The 20182-nt window shown below is 37.1% G+C and overlaps 2 protein-coding genes across 2 annotated transcripts; both read right to left on the bottom strand.

Annotated features, from left to right (window-relative positions):
* Positions 1-4650: 4650 nt before the first annotated feature.
* Positions 4651-10525, bottom strand: golm1 (golgi membrane protein 1). The gene is made up of 10 exons (XM_056773485.1): positions 10415-10525; positions 8719-8887; positions 8349-8528; positions 7466-7520; positions 7285-7366; positions 7088-7202; positions 6618-6756; positions 6054-6185; positions 5808-5972; positions 4651-5611 (listed from the first exon to the last, which is right to left on the bottom strand). Exons 2-10 carry the CDS (start codon positions 8845-8847, stop codon positions 5496-5498), a joined length of 1113 nt encoding a protein of 370 aa, XP_056629463.1. The 5' UTR covers positions 8848-8887; positions 10415-10525; the 3' UTR covers positions 4651-5495.
* A 1857-nt stretch (positions 10526-12382) lies between these two features.
* Positions 12383-18125, bottom strand: ddx51 (DEAD (Asp-Glu-Ala-Asp) box polypeptide 51). The gene is made up of 15 exons (XM_056773213.1): positions 17957-18125; positions 17429-17739; positions 16970-17160; positions 16741-16891; positions 16151-16296; positions 15837-15908; positions 15520-15735; positions 15287-15429; positions 14465-14642; positions 14254-14369; positions 13841-13957; positions 13639-13740; positions 13210-13273; positions 12791-12925; positions 12383-12544 (listed from the first exon to the last, which is right to left on the bottom strand). The coding sequence occupies exons 1-15, from the start codon at positions 17977-17979 to the stop codon at positions 12518-12520; spliced, it is 1992 nt and encodes a 663-aa protein (XP_056629191.1). The 5' UTR covers positions 17980-18125; the 3' UTR covers positions 12383-12517.
* Between the last annotated feature and the right edge of the window lie 2057 nt (positions 18126-20182).

The raw sequence follows: 20182 nt of genomic DNA, 5'->3' as shown, positions 1-20182 counted from the left end.
GAGTACTGTTTGCTGTTTTCTCAAAAGCTTCCTGTAATGCCTGTACATCAGTTTGTAGATCAGTCACTCCGAGGAATGGTACAAATCGCCCTAACCGCTTTTCAACCTTGGAAAGGGAACGCCTAGTACGTGTCAGGATTAAATGATGTCTAACATAATCTTCTGACACTACTCGAACTGCTGATAAAACATAAGCCAAATAACACCTTCCTCTCCATCCCTTAGGAAGGAACGGATAGGCTTTGTTACCACAAACAAAGTGTGTGCCATTAGGAGCAATGACTGCTGAATTTGTGATAAATGTCATATTACATTTAGAGACCTGAAAAGTCAGGTTTGGGTCAGACTGACTTCCTGCATTCCTTTCAAAACACCAGAAGGAAATGCCCTCAGATTTTACATTGATTGCGAATTGGGTATTGGAGCCAGTATTATCATGTTTAGGCAAATGCCATGAGTTTTAATCTGGATAAGAACAACCTCTGTAGTAGTACATAGTGCTTGTAACCTCTAGGTGGGTATTCCAAGGAAAATCGACCATCCTAAAGAAACATCTGTGAGAATATAAAATTGTTAATGGTCTTAACAACTGTGCATTTAGCACCAGCTTTACCTTGTGATTTGGAACAATTAGAATTTCCAAAAACTAGAATAAGTGTACCCATTTAGGCCCCCCTGTAGTGGCTGTATTTCTACTTCTTCCAAATATAACACTCTTGGCCATATATTCCTAACATCATCTTGATGTTTCAAAATTAAATAATCATACACTTGCAACAAATGAGCCGATAACGTTTTTGATTTGTCAGAGGTTTTCGGGTCTCCAATTGGAGCACAACACATGGATTTAGGAATAGGTGTTTTTTGTACTAAATTAGCCAAAATCTCACCTATTTCGCCCATGTCATCTTGTTTAGCAATAGAGATCAGATCAGGTAATAGTAATGGATATGCTTCCAATTGCCATGAAGTAGCAGCTTATGGAAAATATTGACATACCCAGCATTACAGTTCTGGCATAGACGTTAGCCAAAGTCATTGCTGAATTGACTTCATTCTGAACATCTAGCTCTGAATAATAGACAGAATTTGGACTAATGCTTGGTAGGAAAACCAACACAAAAAACAAAATCCCTGCCATTTTAATTTGGTTCATATCCTTCAGTGTGATAATTAAAAATCATCCATTGACCTGGCTTTGATCTAGATTCTGCTTTAAATTGTGTATGACAGTTATGTGATTTAAATGTCAAAATCCCTGTATCTGGATTAATTGAAGGCCAAAACAAATATTGAGTGTACACAGTTAAAGTCCATCTTGGTCTTATTTCAGGATGTTGTACCCATTGGTCAGCTTGAGTTGAAGTAAAACCTACAGTCAATACAGCATTGTCATATGACAGCAGTCTCAGAGTGTCTAACAGTGGTCTGTGAAGTTCAATTTGGCTTTGTTCTTGAAATGCAGACACATAACCAGAGTTCGCCCCTCTTATCCGGTCTGCAGGTTGTTGACGCCACAGAGTGTCCTCTGTATGATAAGGCCTGAATCTCTCTGCAAACTGCTTGAAGGCTGCTGACAATCTGTAAAAACAAGAAGGAGAGAGAAAGGAGACGGAGGAGTTCCACATTCGAGGAAACAAATTATGTCATCAAACGGTGTTGAAGCGTTGACCCTATTTTAACTATTTTGACTCCCTTGCAAAAAAGATGCAGAGACCGAAAGACTAAGCTGTAGTTTGGTGTAAGATAATAACCCATCACCCTCCCCCTATGTTCATCGTGAGGGTGATCCCCAAGTCAATAAAAGAAAAGGTTCTTCTCACGACTCCATCCTACAGCGATTCGCCGGACTCATTTCGATTTTTGGGAGTATGAGCTAAAGCTAATTTACAGTGACTAATGTGTGTCCATTTAGTCTTTCCTAATAATTTCACTGCAGAAGGTGTAACCAGTAAGACTACAAAAGGACCATCCCATCTTGGTTCTAAGCCTGAATGTTGCAGCTTCTTGACATAGACCATTTCCCCTGGCACAACACTATGCCCCCCCCTCTTGGGGCATTTTCCAAGCTTCCTGAACCTGTTTTGAGCCTTTTGTATAGCCCCTGTCAAAGTCATGCAGCACAATAAAAGCGAATCCGACATCAAATGCACATCAGCCTCAGCAAGATCCTCAACATTTTCATTAGCTTTTCGTTTCCATCTGCTAATCTCATTCCAGTCAACCTTTTGCTGTTGTGCTTTTCTGCACCACATCTTAAGCCTTTTCCATCCTTCTATCTCTGATCTAGGGTTTGCCATGCCCTCATCATAGAAAACATCACCAAGAGCTTTCTTCACATTCCTTATATCTGCGGCTGACAGATATTTTCTCACATCCCCAACCTTTTTTACCATTTAAACACGTCTTTGGCGTTTGCAGGCACATAGTTGTAATGGACTTCATCACGACCCTGAATCTCACGATCCATTAACACGTTTCCATCCATTGTTTTCTGAATATAAGCTTCAGTTTTCTTTTGGCCTTTTATAACATCAACCCTCAAGGGTCTGAGTCTTACCTTTGCTCCCTGAAATTCATCAGAATCAGTGTCTGTGTCATAATCAGTATCACAGGATTTAAGGATTTTCCGTTCTTTTACAGAAGAAGGTTTTTGCTTCTCTTTCTCCTTTTTACCCTGTTCAAACTGATCTTCGAACTCCTTACACCTGTCCTGTAGAGTTGTTATTTCTACAGTCATAACTTCCTTCTCTTTGTTACAGTTTTCCACCTGGGATTTTAAATCATCACACCTATCTTGTAATCCCCTCAGTTTGCTTTCCATAACATCTTTCTCCCTGTTATGGGTATCTTTGTCTACTTTCATTCTCCATTTAGACAAGGTAACAAGAGTCGAAGGAACCTGCCTTGAATCTCTTTTCCTCATTCTCATTTTTTTTCCATACTGTCCTGATGTCATTAGGCTCCCAAATGCCACCTTTCTGAGCTTTGATCTTAAATTTTTCAACTATTTCTGCCTCTGTTTGTTTAGTGTCTAAACATTCAGATAATTTATCTGACAATTCCCCAGCTATTTCGTGTAGTCTAATCTCTACATCACCCTTAGTTTCAGACATCTTTTTGTCTATAGTTTTGTTTCCTGACATTGCCATACCCATAATGAACAATTAGAATCAATCCCCTAACACACACAGTGTTAAACCACGGTACCGATTTACTTTTGATTCTTTCTTTTTAATCTTGCATACACTACACCTCCATAATATTAATCCTCAGAGGATTTAGGCTGCATTATTTAGATCAACCGGAACCAGGAACACATCCAACAACAAATGATGTACTTGTTGCATCAAAGAGTGCAGAACAGTACTCTACTCTCAGCCAGTCTTGTCTCTTTGTTCCAAGGTTACCGCAGGATGCAGTTCATGCCCAGACCTGATGGCAGAGCTGAGAATGGGAAGCGGTGACCTGACAAGTGCTAAGAGGATAGAGCTGGATAAAGGACGCGACAACTTTGTTTTTTTCTACAACATTTCAAATGCTATTAGATTGTTAATGATAATCTTTAATTTTTATATTTTTATTAAGCCTTGTTGTGCAAGCACTGATGAGCTTGTGCAGAGGCAGCAGCTTTTGCCAGAGGGGAACTGGAATCCCCTGGTTGGGCCTGGGTTCCCCTGAGGTTTTTTTTCTCGATGGGAGTTTTGGGTTCCTCACCACCGTTTGCATAGATGGAGATGACAAACAACCAACTCACACTGCTGTAGGCGCGCCCCAGTTGCAGCAGCACGATGAGGAGAAGACCTGCAGGGTTTCCCTTCGTACCTCTCGTCCGTCACAAGTCCGGTTGTTCAGCTGTGATTCCATCCTGCCGACAACGCCATATGATAGATCCAACTATGAGATATGGCTTGTAGATCTTATAGATCTAAACTTTGAGTCCAGTTTCACTAGATCTCTCTCCGTCAGGAACAAATTACACCTGGAGATATCAACTCCGTTGTGAGTCAATCCTTTAACCCAACCACCAGGGAGATATAGAGCTGAAGGGAAGAACAGCAGGCAGGAGACAAAGTGATGTTAAATAGACAGACAAATGATTTATTGAATAATCTCAGTTGTGTGTTGATGCTCAGTCAAGCTCTGCCAAACTTCGTCTGACTAGAAACAGATTCAATATGTGTTTTTAACCATTCAAGATTACAGTATCAAAACTTGACATTATTATGGACCTTGAGATGGAGACCAACGGATACTCATATCAGCATAAGACACAATACAACTCCCAATGAGGTTAAACAACAGGAAAGTAAGGAACAAATAATATGAATAGAAGTGAATAATAAAATAAATGAAAGAATACATATGATGAATATTGTAATAAATGGGATAAATGAAATAGAATAATAAAATGAAATAAACAAGAAACAATGTATGTTTCTATCCAGATCTATCACTACTATGGAAAGTAAATTGGGTCCATTTTCTGGGTGAACTACAGTATTCTTTTAAATCTGATTCAGACTTCAGATGCGATTTTTGAATAATTTAATGTAATCAAAACCCACACGCATCTAATAGAATTAATGTTATTGTCTGTTGGTGTGGACTCAAATAAATGTGTAAACCATTACAAGCACAGATGAGAAATAAATGCAAATAAAATGTTTATTTCTTATTTTGAGATCACAAATTTGTCACGAAACTACATTTTTAAAAACAGTCCTTAACATGAAAAATCAACATACAAGAAACAACCTTACAGCAAATAAAAGACTAGAATGTGCTGTATTTAATGAGGTACAGTAAATTTGTGGACAGCTCGATGAACAGTCCTTTAATCTACAAAATATTCTTGTTTTTCACGAAGTCAAATATCATGTCATCAGCTTCAAAACAGTAATATCAAAACAACAGAAAACAAAAGCAATTTAAAGTTAAAAGTTTTTTCTGTGGCTAACTGGTAGCTCAACTGGTCAACAATGGCACTAGCAAAGTCACGGGTTCAACTCCCAGGGATTGCACAGATAAAAATGTATAGCCTGCCCGGAATGTAAGTCACATTAAATAAAAGCATCATTTAAAGCATACATATATTAGCTTCTGCATTTCTGTTTTGTACAAGAGCTAAGCATCTTTAGTTTATGGCAAGATTTGACAACTTGATTTCACAGAAGTTCATTACATTCAAGTTTCATCTAAAGTCGGTACTAGTAATGGAATATTGTACCAGGCTTATCTTTGTAACATATATGAAAGTTTCTGTTTTAACATGAAATCTGTGTGGTGCAAATCCTCCATTACACAGTAGTGCAGTATTAACCCAGCACAAATTCAAATACCATCATTACAGCAAGTTTAACCCTCCCATCATATAAACGTCTGTCGAGCCATGGAAAGGGTCACAACTGTCACTCCGGCCAATGATATGTTAGGGAGTCCATCTGGGGGGAGTGTATCAGCAGGCACATTGTGTGATCAGGAGTGTGCGTTTATTACATCCCCGTGAGTTCTGCTTGTTTCTCATCCTCAGACTCTGGTTGGTTGTCGTCATCACCGTTATAGTTGGCCATTTCGTCCTCTAGATCCTGTCCGGCATCTTGATTTTCATCTATGTAACAACACATGGAATTGTTATAACTCAAGAAATAGCCCTACATGCATTTGAAAGAAGCATATCGTAACTTGCTCTATCGCCATCTCTGTTTGAAACATAAAATGACAGTTTACTTTGCAGTTAATACAAATTATGTCTTACTGACATTTCCTTTGGAAATGGTGAAGAAACACCTAGGATGAAAAATCACCTTTAATCTTGGAGAGCTGTTTTTCTATCTCTCTCTCATTGTCATACATTATGACATCATCTTCTTCCCTCCCTTCTCCAATTCTGTCTTTTTCCTCATTCCCATTCCCAAGCCCGATGTCATCATCTTTCGGCTCCATAATTTCTGCTTCATCCAACAGAGTATCTGAAAAAAACAATATAAATGAATAATGTGTGTGTGTGTGTGTATTTTTTCCTTCAAAAGCTAGAGTTTATTTTCCCCCACCCGTCTTCAAGGATTCTCCTTTGATGTCCATCACTGCCTCTGGATCTTTCTTACTGTCTGGTCTCTCAAGAGTTTGGTTCTTATTTGTTTGTTTGTAGGTTGGGGTGGTTGATTTTCCTATAATCACAGCAGCTGATAGGCAAAAAATAAGTTGTTAAAAAATCATAGGTCTACTGTGGAAACAAGAACATTTTGTTTATAATAAGAGCAAAAAATGTATCTTAAGTGACACAAATTGATAATATAGATCAACAATGCAACCGATATTATTTACCCACCAATGGGTACATTCAAAACAACCATTTTACAAATAAGAAACTGAACATGTTACTCAAACAATTTTAACAAACATCCATTACTATTGCATAAACTTGGAAAAATACCTAAACTGTGATGAACAAAAGTTTTAAGCATTGGAGATGTCATAACATCAAAACAATATGTAATTAGAATTAAAATCTACAAAAATATATTTAAATACCACTTTTGGTAATTTCATGGTCATATATTTTTATTTTCTGTAATTAATGTGTATGCATGATATAGGGTTTTTTGGTAAATTACCAAGGTTTTCATTGTTCTGGTCCTGAACTTCTTTTGTACGTGATTCCAGTTCTGGCTTGCTGCCATTTTTGTCTGAATGGTTTGTAGCAGGAATATCTTTGTCTTTTGCACCCAAAGTTTGTGCAGAACCGGCAACATCCTATCGAGAGGACAAGAGGGGATTGTAATAAGTGTTGGTGGCTGAACTGCTTCTTGTTTAAGGGATCTGAACCTCTTGCTCAGTATTAAATAACCAGCATGAAACCATTAAAATGTATAATGAATAAGATGTATATAATAATGCTTGAATCATCGATGTTTTCATGATTTATGTATAAATTAATTAGTAATAAAATGGTTACGGTAATTAGAGTAGCATAAAAAACTAATGGATGGGCCATAAAAGAAACAAACATCTCTCTTTTCAGTGTTCTCAAATTTACAAAAACGCATGGAAGCAGTTCAATTATTTAGATGTTTCATAGCTTTACCTGTGGAGCGACAGGTGCAGGTTCCTTTTCAGCATTCTGCTCTTCTAGTTTTGACTCTTCAGTTTTCTCATTGCATTTCTCTTCCATGGTCGCAATTTTTTTGTTACACTGAGTCCTACACAATTTCGCCACAAACAGCCATTTCAATTATTGTTCGTCAGAATGATAATGAAGTATAATCAATTTTGAGAACTTACATGAACATGTCCGCATTACTTTGACAGGACTTCAGCTCATTTTGCCTCTTACTTAGATCCTCCAATAATTTCTTCATATGATCTAAAACATGGATACACATACATATAAATAAATATATTTCACGATATAAATCACTTAAAAGGACAATAAAATATACAAATACAAGGTAGGGAGACTTACTCTTCATTTCCTGCATTGTTTTAGCACTGGACGAAATGTTGAGCTTCAGAATTTCCTATAACAGAGAATATTTTTTTTAATAAAAAGGTGACCTACATGATGAAGGTGAAACTTTTTTCAGGTGGTGATGGTCATATTCATTAATCACCTTGGGTCATAAATTTATCCATTTAAACTATCAATTTAAAGAAACAATGCAGAAATTTTAGCGGCATCTAGAAGTGAGGTTGCGTATTGCAACCAACGGCTCACTCCACCTCTCCCTTTTACGGGGTTTACGTATTTACAAAACACACTTTGTAGAGATGTTTGTCCGTTTAGGGATACTGTAGAGACAACATGTCGAAATCAATGTAAAGGGACCCGCGGTGTATGTACTTAGAAATAGCTCATTCTAAGGAAAGAAACGCTAAAATGTGTATTATAATGCATTTCCGTCAAAATATATCCTTCAAAAAAATTACACATTGGACCTTTAACAGCCAAAACATTTAAACAGTAATTTATATCGTAAATTAAAATAAACAAATGTGCATCACTTGTATCAAGTAGGAGATGGTGGTCTAGTGGGTTAAACCATTGAACTGGTAAATCAAAGGTTGCTGGTTCGATCCCAGCAACCAAAACACACTGGTGGCTCCACCAGTGTGTCCTTGAGCAAGACACTTTACTCCATGTTGCTCCAGGGGGATTGTCCCTGTAATAAGTGCACTGTAAGTCGCTTTGGATAAAAGCGTCTGCCAAATGACTAAATGTAAGTATATCTGGTTTTGGAATTGTATCAGCTTGTTAAATTATGTTTGTCAATGCATGCTTGGAAATTTGTATTCCTATTGCACCCTGAATAAAGTCCAAAGAATAAATAGAGGGCCTGTTCTTATACCTTCTCCTGTTTCCAGTTGTTCAGTGCGGTATCCTGTTGTCTACGATGTGTTTCCTCTATTGACCCCATCCTCTTGTTCTGCATGTGCATCTCATCCTCCACCTTCATCTTAATCTGATGCTCTCTATCTCTGTCTGCAGCCAGCAGCCTCATGCGATCTTCCAGCTCCAAAATCTTGCTCTGGTGGAAAAAATCACTTATTTTTTGACATATTTTTTAAAGACCATATAATAGGCCTCAATTTTGTGCACCATTTGTGCAACTACTGTGTATTTAATAACGGTTCTGCTACTGTAGCATACATAAAGCATAATACATATAATTTACAAAACGAACCCAATTTTTTAGTCTTGAAGTTTTTTTTACAAACCTGTAGCTCAATGTTTCTTGAGTTTGAGACCCAATAGTTGAAGCCAAGCAGAAGAATGCAGGCAATGAGAGCAGCCACAAGCAAAGATGGCGAACGTCCACCACGTCGACTGTTCCCCAGCGCACCCATCGCGATGTATAACTGCTCAAACAACACCCTAGAGATGGATCTATAAAATTAAATATACAGCAAACTTTATTACTGGATGGAAACTGAAATGAAAGAAACAGTCAAATAGTTACAAAATATAAAAACAACACAGAAGACAACGATTAAAGAACAAACAAATGCTATTCATTACAAGGCTGCCGAGTTAAAACATGCATAGTAAAGCTTTAGGCATTACAGGGCATCAAACCTTTTTCTGCCAAGATAACATATTGTCTAAATAACACTTTTAAAATGGCTAAAATCAAATCCGGCAATGCTGCCTAAATAGACAACGTTTAAACTGCATTTTGGAGCCTCAACCTAGCCATTATTTTTACAATTATGGTAACACATTTGGAGTACTGAAGGTATAAAAAACCTTTCTAAAAGCATGCCATTAAAGCATCTCTTACGCTAATGTGTTGTATGTTAAAAACTGAAAATTCAGAGTACAGAAATACAGTCAGAATTCCTTTCCTTACATTAAAAAAGCTAGACCGTTTAACCAGCTCCACTTAAAGGGAGAGTTCACCAAAAAATAAAAAAAGATTTACCCTCAAGTTGTTCCAAACCTATATCAATTTCTTTATAACACACAGAAATATATTTGTAAGAATGCTAGCAACATTTCTGGGGCATCGTTGACTTTTATGGTAGAAAAAAATTGTAACATTTTTTGTTCTGTTTAACACAAAATAAGATATTTTCAGGAATTTAGGAAAACAAAAAGTTCTTGTGCACCGTTGACTCCCATTTAAAAAATATATATTATGGTAGTTTGTATACAGGTGTGTAACAACTTGAGAGCGAGTAATTCATGACAGAATTTTCATTTTTGTGTGATCCCTTTAAGGATATAAGTATCATCATTACAGGTGGAACTGTATCCACCAAAGACAAGGGAGCAGTACAAGTAATCCATTCAACTTCAGCTACCCATCACATAGTATTGGAAGAACGTAATTATGTAATGAACATATTTATGCTCACTACCTCAAAAAGTGCACTTTGAATCATCATCATCAATATAATAATCAGTATCAAGTTTCTGTTTACTTGTTAAATGCATTTACCTTTCTCTAATATAAATACGTTTCTAATGACGGCAGAGGATAACAGCAGTTTACCACCTTTTTTATTTTAAAATATATTATTATGTGGGTGGATAGGGAGTGTCCGGCGTTTGTTATGTAACGTTATAACCATTATGGTTGTATTACTTTTGTGGAGATAAAATATCTATGGTCCGAAGATACTGCTCCTAATATTCATCAGATAAATTTGCACATCTAACGTTAACACCTTGCAGTTTAGTACGCGTTTTATAAACTAATGTCATTTACTTTACGTTCGGGATAAAGAGAAAAAAAACTAAAGTGTCTAGGCGGGGTTATTTATTAAAATATAAATGCACTGAGTAGGAAGCTGCTTTTGTCCTGGTAGCATGTATGCTAACAGAAATGCAGGTAACGTTTACGGACATAATTCATTACAGTTCCACCTCATAACAGATAAACCGCTGGTATTGTTTTAAAATGTCCCTTACCACATAAAATGTAAGAGGCCACGTCATGTAAAGGGACGAAACATGTACATATCGATGATCGATATTCTTAACAAACAGCGCGGTGCTTTCTCATGAGACTTTCAATGCGCATGCGCACAACGACACCCTCAGCAAACAGTCTTGACATCACTACAGGTGACTGTTCTCATTCAATTTATAGTTTTTACCATATACCAGACGCGATTTCTTTAAGACTGCAAGGGAAGCTCAGCTTCGCCTACAATTGTCAAAAAATGAATGGTCAAATATATGTACTATTATGTTAACATTGTATTGACTAAAAATGCTTTAAACACGTTCATCTCGAACGAAAACAATTTCGTTCAGAATCAGCTACTTAGGTCGGCTGACTCGATTTCCTTCTCATTCATTCCCGTAGCGTACAGTGCATTACTCTGTTGAAGCCCAGCGTCCATTGACTTCAATGGGGCTGCTTTAAACAGTTTTTTTCAGTGCTTAGAAACAAGACGGTCATTGGATAATGCTGCGATTATGTCCCGCCCACGGACGCTCAGCGTGTCTGGGATGAATGGAGGAGTCCGGCTGGCCCGGACTCCGAGCGTCTGCGTGATGATTGGAGGGTCTGTCATCACTTTTTAATCCACTTTTATGTCCTAAAACGCTCGTTTTTTGGGGACGACAGCTTATAAAAACGTATTTCTTGTTTTTTTTTAGCTTGTTTGCTATACACATTGTCACATATCAGCTTTTAGACTTTTTTTTTTTTATAAATCATAAATGACAAGGAGGCGGCAGCTTCTCGCAATGCAAAGAGACGGTTGGTGTGGGCGTGGTCTTCAGATTATGACGCGTATCACTCTGTGTATCCATTTCCAACTCCGTCCCATCACGGATTTTGCATGTGTTGTCGAAAGACAAACTGCTGCAACCTTCATCGTATATTTCACACCACATTCATTGTTTCAGTTTAACATAATTCCCACATTTCCTCCCGTTAAGTTAAATATATATATTAGATCGTTTGTTCATTAATTCATATAGTCTGAACTAGCCAGCTAGCAAACTGCACACGATGGCAGACAGTGCTAATATTGTCGACCTGATTTTGGCAAAGCCATTAGAAAGTCTTCCTTACGAGGAGAAACTTAGAATTAAACAGCAGGGCAGATCAACACCAGATCAAGATTGATTTAGTGCAAAAGATTGGTAAAAGTAACAGGTCTTTTCAGCTCTCCTGGTATGACAAAGTTAGCTGGCTGACTGGAAGTGCTATGAAAAAGAAAATGTACTGCTGGCCATGTCTCTTGACATGGGTTACAGAGCATTTTCTTGAAAAGGAACGTAGGACAGAATCACATATAAATAAATGGACAATTTTAATGATTTAGGCCGAAAATGAGCTTCCCCTCTTTAAAAGATCAGCAGCCGCCACTGCCATATACAATTATATTAAATTAAAACATGCTTGTGACTTCACCCTTTTAAGCATGTAAAATAAAGAAACGGTCAATAACAAAAAGAAAAATACTTTGCTAGATTCTTAGACTGGGGCACATACGGTTAAAATGTGAAACTTGTTTTTTTTCTGGCTGTTCTTAACAGTCTGATCCAACAAAACAGAAATTCATCATCATTCTAAAGTTACCTTCATAACATGAAGAACAAAAATGCTCAATCCCTGATTTCAGGGATATGCTGACATACCAGCATGGCTGGAGTTCAAATTCTAATTTCATCAGAAATTCTGTAACTAAAAGTTTTTCTCTAGGATTGTCGACAAATTTTAAATGGTTTTGGGTTGTAATGCGGTCTACTGTCTTATGTCGTGTTGCATCGCGCCGCACCACATCCGGTGTAGACACTGTGTTATACTTAACATGGCTGAATAGCAAGGAAACACAAAAACATGTCAATCAATGTTATTTATAATGAATGTGTCTTACTTAATGCAAAATAATTGTGCCTATCAAAGAATTAAAACAGGTGTACGTATTTTCATTTTATTAAAGGCATTTTAGATTATTACTTTATGTTCATATAATGTACATCATTTCTTTGTTTCAAAACTTTAAATCACTAAACATTCAAATAATCCTCAAAATATGTTGCAATGTTCTTTTCTCATGATCGCTTTTTTGCATTTTCCTCCTTTAAAACAAAACAAAAATAGGAATTGCATTATATTTCAGAAATCAACTTGGCATATTTTGGAATGTAATGACCTGAATTCAATATGGCAAACATTAAAAAACAGACAAAATCAGTCAAACAGTAAACTCCCCAAACTAAAATAACCAGTACCGATCAAATGTAATCCAATAAAAGAAACCTATGTCTGGAAAACCTGCCAATAAGGTTTTAACTATAGAGAACCCTCAGCAAATCAGTGTTTACCTTCACAGTTTTGCCAAGCTCAACAAGTGTTTGTTCATAGCAGGCTTCCATGCCTTTAAGACTTTCTGGTTGGACTATCTGCCTCTGTATGCCAGGACTGCCTGCGTCCAATACCATCTGCAAGAATCTCTTTTCCTAAAGACAAAATAAAGGTTTACATATGCAATTTTTGTGTCGGTATGTGGAAAATCTCAGCCAATCGTATTCTATCAAAATAATGCACAAGCAAATAAAGGCATTTAAGTAATTATTTAATGCACATAAAATATGCATTTTGCTGATGTGAGTTGTGACAGCAAATTATAAGATATGTTGCAACCTGCAAAGATGTAAATTAAAACGGTCTAATCAAGCACTGAGAAAAACTATGTACACAAGATAATAGCGAAATATTATTCCATAAATAAATAAAAACCTACCTGCACATTTAAAAGGAAAGTGAAAGCCAGCCCAGCTTTTCCTGCCCTCGCTGTTCGTCCCACCCTGCACATGAAAAATAAAAATAGGCTCAGATCTCAAATTGGGATGCATCACTTATAAAATTCTGTTCAATTCAGATAAGACAATAATGAACGTTTGCTATTTTATGGAAAAAATATATACCTCAAAAACCAAAATATTCAAAATGTAAATATATCTTTACTGTGTACTGAAACTGTACAACTAAATTAGGTCATTAGAACAGTATGGTTTACAGTCATACAGAAGATCAGTGATTGTAATGGGTTCTATTGTCTTTTTTCGTGTTCGCGTCCGGTGTAGAATATGCAATGAAAAAAATCACGTATAGCCAACATGTCCCATATTTATTGTGTATCCCTCATTTCTATCATGATCTATTAACTTGCCTGTGAATGTATGTCCTGATGTATTGTGGAGCATCATAATTAATGACACATTTCACTCCGTTGATGTCAATGCCCCTCGCAGCAGCATCTGTGCTTATCAATCTAATAAGACAAATAAGTCTGATCACGTAATTACAAAATGCATGTGCTTTTCAAATCAAATTATTCATAATCATAAGCACATTCAGAACTAAATACGTACAGTTGGATCTTCCCCTGCTCAAAATCTTTGAGCGTTCTTTGTCGTTCGTTTGGGCTTAGTCTGGACGAAAACTCTGCAACAACCACACCGCCAAAGAGCTTCACAAGCAAATAGAGTCTAAGAGCCAAAAAAAGTCAGATAACAAAATGACACCTATTTTGTTATAATCACAAATGTACACATATTTGTTTTTTCCTGTATAAAGAGTTGTTCCATGTTTTTTTCTGATCTATAGGCTAAAATGGTAGTCCATCTGAACTCTATCACTGTACTTTTACCCCATCAAAAGCATATTCATTTTCGTTAATCATTATTGCAGGTATGGAAATACCACATTAGCAATATGAAATATCAGAGCATCATCTGAATGTATTGCTAATCTCAATGATGCAGGAGCTGAATGCCAACATTACCGGTGTGCTGTTTCTCTAGAGTTGGTGAAGCACAAAACAGGACTGAACTTGAGCCGAAGCAAGAAATGAAGGATGACTAGTGGTTTCTTGTTTAGGGTGCAGGGGACATAATACTCCTGCGTAAAACAAGCACATATTAACCTGTGTGTGCAAAAGCGAGACAAGATTACTGATTCACTGATCCAATTAACTCATGTAAAATATGACTTACAGAGAGGCTCTGAGGAAACTGAAATGACTCCTGGTTTTGTTTGGCCATGTCTGTAGAGGTCTTTGTGGAACTAAAGAGACGTGGCTGGTGTAGATCCAGCAGTTGTAGTTTCTCAGGGTTATGGGTGAGAGTGGCAGAAAACAGCAGCTTCTGCAGAGGCATCTGTGGTGGAGACAAACTGGCATACACAAATAAACAAATGAACATACAATTCAAAAGTCTGATACTTCTATTTTACTAAGTATTTTTGCTTTCATACATTTTTTATTATAAATATAGCATTTTAAGTGAAATCTTTGTCATTTCCAAATCTTAAGAATGTGTGTATTCAAAGATAGATCTGAAATCTCAGATATTTTATCACTATGAACATTAAGCTTTCTAATTGCTACAGCTTTATCACTTATTGCAAAGGTGGAGCTTTAGGACAAGTTAAGAGGTGTGTGAGTTTTTTAGTGAAAACATCCCATGTAAATATTCAGAGACTGCTCAACTTCATATGTTATGCCCTGTCCTAATGCCTCTGACCAGTCCCACAATGACACAACAACAGTGGATTTACCAACAGAATGAGTTTGGGAAAAAGATTAGCGGTTCAATGATCAATGGCCGACAGAGAACATGTTCAGAAACCTAAATAAATGCAAATAAATGTTGGCCAATGCAAACCAAGCAGTTTATAAATATATCTTTATGTAACTGATATGTCAATCACTTCAAAATGAAACTCAATCAGACCATAGAATTTTAGTTCATTTCAAATTTGAAAAGTAATTATGCAACCATAATAGAATTAAGAAAAGAAAACTTAACAAATCTTACCTTGACACTGTTATTGGTCCAGGCAGTATTCTTCTAAAGACTGACATCTGTGGGTCACCTTGGCATCTGTACACTGCTTTAGTCACCTGGCTGAGCCAAGACTGATGCATGCTGTCAATCATCCTGTCTGCTTCATCTATTATCTACAATAAACACGAACATCTCGACAAATGTATAAACAGAATATTTGAAACAAATATACTGTGTATTATTCTCACTTTTGTACAACTCACCAGAAATCGTAGGTGTCGTAGACTGAAATTGTTGTGTTTGTTGATGTGATCCACAAGACGGCCTGGCGTAGCCACAACAATATCAGCCAAGCTGCAAGAAACCCCGCCTCTGCTTTTAGAGAGCAGAGCTTGCTCTTCAACAAATGATTTCTGTCCTGCGATCATGACTACCTTCACACCAGTGCCTTCAGCATATGAGCTAAACACATTTGACACCTGGAACACAAAAATCACATACAAAAGTAAACATGAGGAATGGATAAGCAACTCCTTGGATAAATGTACTTAATTAATATTGACCATTTTTAATTCATTACCTGCTGTGCCAACTCTTTGGTGGGTAGTACAGCCAATGCACGGACCTCACACACCACACGCTTAGAAAGTGCCTGAGGTAACAAACAAATACATCCACATCTACCTAAAAATCTATTCCCACATTTAAATGTAATTTCATACATATTTTTGGTTGTTTGCAATTTATCGGTTGTAACAAATAAATTATTATTTCTCTTAATTATTCGTAACTACCTTAATGGATACTCTGCAACTTTATGTATACACAGAGCCACAGCTCTAATCCCAACATATCTGAGCACAGTCAAACAAACAAAAAAGATTCCTACTGTACCTGTATAACGGGAATAACAAAAGACAGTGTCTTTCCACTTCCCGTAGGTGCCGAAACACAAATGTCTCTGGGACGGTAGCCACCTGGACCGACCAGCAGCTCGGAGCTTACACTGTTTAAAATGGCAGGTATGACTTCAGCTTGAACTGAGAAGGAAATATAGTAATAAGTAATGCAGAAAAATGTGATATCTTCAGTCGATGAGTTTAAATAGATACTTCACTCAAAAATAAAAAATCTGTCATCATTAACTTTGATTGTTCCGAACCTGTATTCTATGTTCTGTGGAACACACAAGAAGATATCTGGAAGATTGTCAAATCTCACCCCCTATTGACTCCCATGGTATTTACTTTCCCTACTGTCCTAGAAAATGGTGGATGAGATCTAACATTCTTCCAAATTTATTCCTGTGTGTTCAGCAAAGCAAAGACATTTTTACAGGTTTGGAACAATCTAAGGGTGAGTAAATGATGACGGAATTTTCATTTTTGTGTGAAGTATCCCTTTAAAAGTACTTTGCCTTTTACTAAGCACAACCGATACTCCATTATTCAATGCAATGTTAAATGATTATCTTTCTGTCTTACCTGGAAAAAAGTTCTGTATCCCGTTGCCTTTAAGTTTCATAAGCAGAACTGGACAAATGCCAGGTACCTCATTGACAGGGACAAGGTTACCCTTAATGTCCCTCTCAATGATATCAGGCTGTGCTAACCACTGGGGCAAAACTCTTTTCACCTGTAGATGTACAAAAAAAATATTGTCTCTTTACTATATAGAAGATAATACATTTATTATATAATATTTTCCACAAACCTTTTGCGCAGTCTTCTCTTTGAACCCACCCAAGATATGTAAACCAGTCTGGGAGGCGTTGTTTTCTGCATGTAACTCATCAAGCTGTTGGTTTATGTCCGTTTTAATGTCCTTACTTTTCTCAATGTCACCTTCAGTTTTCTCTGCTGTTTTTGTTTCTGCACACTTCTCATTATCTGGTTCATCATCTCCTTAAATTAGTATTTGAAAAATGCATGTGAAAACCCCAAATTATGCATTCATTATGACTGATTTGATTTTGTGATAAACATAAAAAACACTAAACAAATTAATGAAAACTAAATAACATTGCAATACACATTATCTTTTTGATATAAAAAATTGGCTGTTGTGAGCAGTACTAAGAATAGGACACAAAGTTGCACCCCTTAATTGCAAAAAATCAACATGCATTTTCATTTCAATAATATAAAACAGACAGCCGCATGGTAGTTTTACCTGTTTTTGCACTTTCATCGCATAGCGATAATTTTTTGCGTTTCTTTGTCAAAATGACACCTTCATCAGCAAAATCTGTTTTTCTAGCCTGACTTCCTCTTTTCTGGGATTTCTGTGTTGTTTCCTTAGTCTCTTGCGGTCCAGGTTTTCCTTTCTTCTCTTTTATGTTACCCTGATGGCCATCATCTTTGTCTGCTATGTTTGAGATGCTCTGTTGTTCTCTGGCTTTGGCTCGTTCCTGCAGTTTAGCCAGCAGTGCTCTAGATCGAGACTCTGCGCTAGCTTCACCGTTCTCCTCCTCCCCCAAGTACCTGTTCAAAACATATAAAATTCTGATCAAAACATATCAAGTAACTTACGTGGAGGTAGCAGGTCCTCTCAGTACGAATACGACAGTAGGCTACACACAACAACAAAAACACAATGGTCTACAGAGATAATGATTTTTGAATTAACGCGGTCCAGTCGTTTCATATGAGAAATTAATTTTCATCATTGTTTGATGTTTTCTATAAAATCAATACATACCGATTTATCATAAACAGTGCCATTGTAGACTCCTGCCTCACTACCAAGTACGCTTAAAGGTTAATAAATTAATTAATTAAGGCACACCGTTAAAAAATGTGTACATTTATATTAGACCTACAATGAAAACAAACTTCAACATAGACCTATTTAAGTAAACCACGTGGGAACTGAAGTGTATGGCGCGTAGTGATGACGTAGCTTTAGTCGCGTTGGCCCTGTCCCAAATGGCGTACTCCGAGCTTGTGAAGCTCGTGCAAGTCCACATTTGTTGACGTAAAAAATATGCATATAAAGATATATAAATGCCAATGATTTATAATATATATCGCGGTACTTTGATGTCATACAATGATCGGTCTTTCGCAGCGCCAAGAGTCAAGTTACTTACCTGTTGTTCGGTTGCTGTTACTTCGGACATGATTGGGTTTTAATAGTTCTGTGTTCCTGTGGTGTTTATGCAACGCCAGCATTAGGCAGAACAGTAGATGGTTATGTTATGTCTACAATGCTTGTGTATTTATACATTTGTATATTGGTTATGTAAGTATCTTGAACGTAGTACACTTCGTTTCAATAAAGATTTTTATACCTTAATAAGGGCCTATATGAATCAAAAATAATGTTAATAACAATACAAATAATAATTCAAATTTAAAAGGTAGAAATTCTCTATCATGTTTACAATTAACATTTACGAAACTCCTCCAGTCAATTCTCTGATTGGTGGTTCGCAAGGATTCCTGGGTAAATTACCTGTGTGCAGAAGTCCGCATCTAGAGCACAAAGTACACTTCTGCGCGCTACTATCCCTGTTTCCATTTTGAAGGGCTCATCCCTGTTGCCTAAGCCATTCAAAGCCCTAACCTCTGGAGTGAGAACTTCAAAGGGAAGAAGGGTGTAGGGGACCGCACCGTCAGTCAAATAGGACACTCTACGTTAGAACAGTGAATGTATGGAAGTACACAGATGTGTTTTGATATCAAGGATGCATGGTATGTAGACTTGTGAGTACCGAACCCGCCTGAAGACACAGAATTACTATATGGGACAGTCCAGCCAACATAAACATAGCCGCTAAGTTAAAACTGTTTCAGCCAATACATTCACAGACATTACTCCAATTGAGAGCATCTGGATAGTACGATACTTCTGATTCTTTCTTAGTTTCTCTTAATAATTTTATTTTATAGAGCCCCTCTATGAATGTGTTTCCTCTTAATGTTTGACTACCAGTACCACTCATGGATGGTCAGTCCACGCTGTTTATTTCAGTTAAAAACATAATTTTTCATATCTGACCTCGTCATCAGAAACCCATGAACAAGTTTTATTGTTGGTTGTGGTGCAAATGTGTTGAACCTGACATGTCATTCTGCGCTTTGAATGTCAGTTACGTTGGTGTCCTTTAAAGGTCCAGTGTATGGAATTTAGTGGCATCTAGTGATGAGGTTGTGAATGACAACCAACGGCACACTTTTCTCCCTCCCTCCTTACCCCCCCTTTCAAAGCATACGGTGGCTGACACAGCAAGATTTCGTCACGTTTTCACTTATTGCTGAAGGAGATAATGAATTAACGAAAAGCATATTGTAGAGCAGTCTGTCCTTTAAAGGATACTGTAGAAACAACATGGCAAATTCCATGCAAGGGGACCTGCGGTGTATGTATATATAAATAGCCCATTCTAAGGTAATAAAAATACAATGCTTCATTACGTAAGGTCTTTATAGACCTCTGAAGAAATAGTTATGTATATTATATTGAAAATCTCTCAATAGGTCCTCCAAAATGACCCCGTGGTTCTTTAAATAATGAAGGCAAAATCTGTGAACCTCATCACCCTCTACTATATGGTTTTGATAGCAGTTTAGAGAAAGTGTATTCCAATAGGAGTGAGGCCAAACGCACTAAGTCGATTTAGTCGATAGTGAATGCAAATTACTGATAAAGGGCAGCACATTATAGTCATTGTGTTTACATATATTACAAACACTAATTGAGTCATGGAAGCATCTGGTTAATGCGGTTTGTGTTCACTTCAAGGCTTTCCTTTAGCTCATTGGTTGAGCATGGCGTTAGCAACCCCAAGGTCATGGGTTCAATACCAGGGATTGCACATACTCATAAACAATTATTTAGTATGTAAGTCAACGTACAATGTAAGTCGCTTTGGACAAAAGCGTCTGCCAAATGTATAAGTGTAAGGCTGTCTAGAGCCCTCTG

The sequence above is a fragment of the Triplophysa dalaica genome, chromosome 18 (assembly GCF_015846415.1).
Source record: "Triplophysa dalaica isolate WHDGS20190420 chromosome 18, ASM1584641v1, whole genome shotgun sequence".
Lineage (NCBI taxonomy): Eukaryota > Metazoa > Chordata > Actinopteri > Cypriniformes > Nemacheilidae > Triplophysa > Triplophysa dalaica.
Note: the sequence above shows the minus strand (reverse complement) of the source record. Positions and strands in the feature narration are given on the sequence as shown.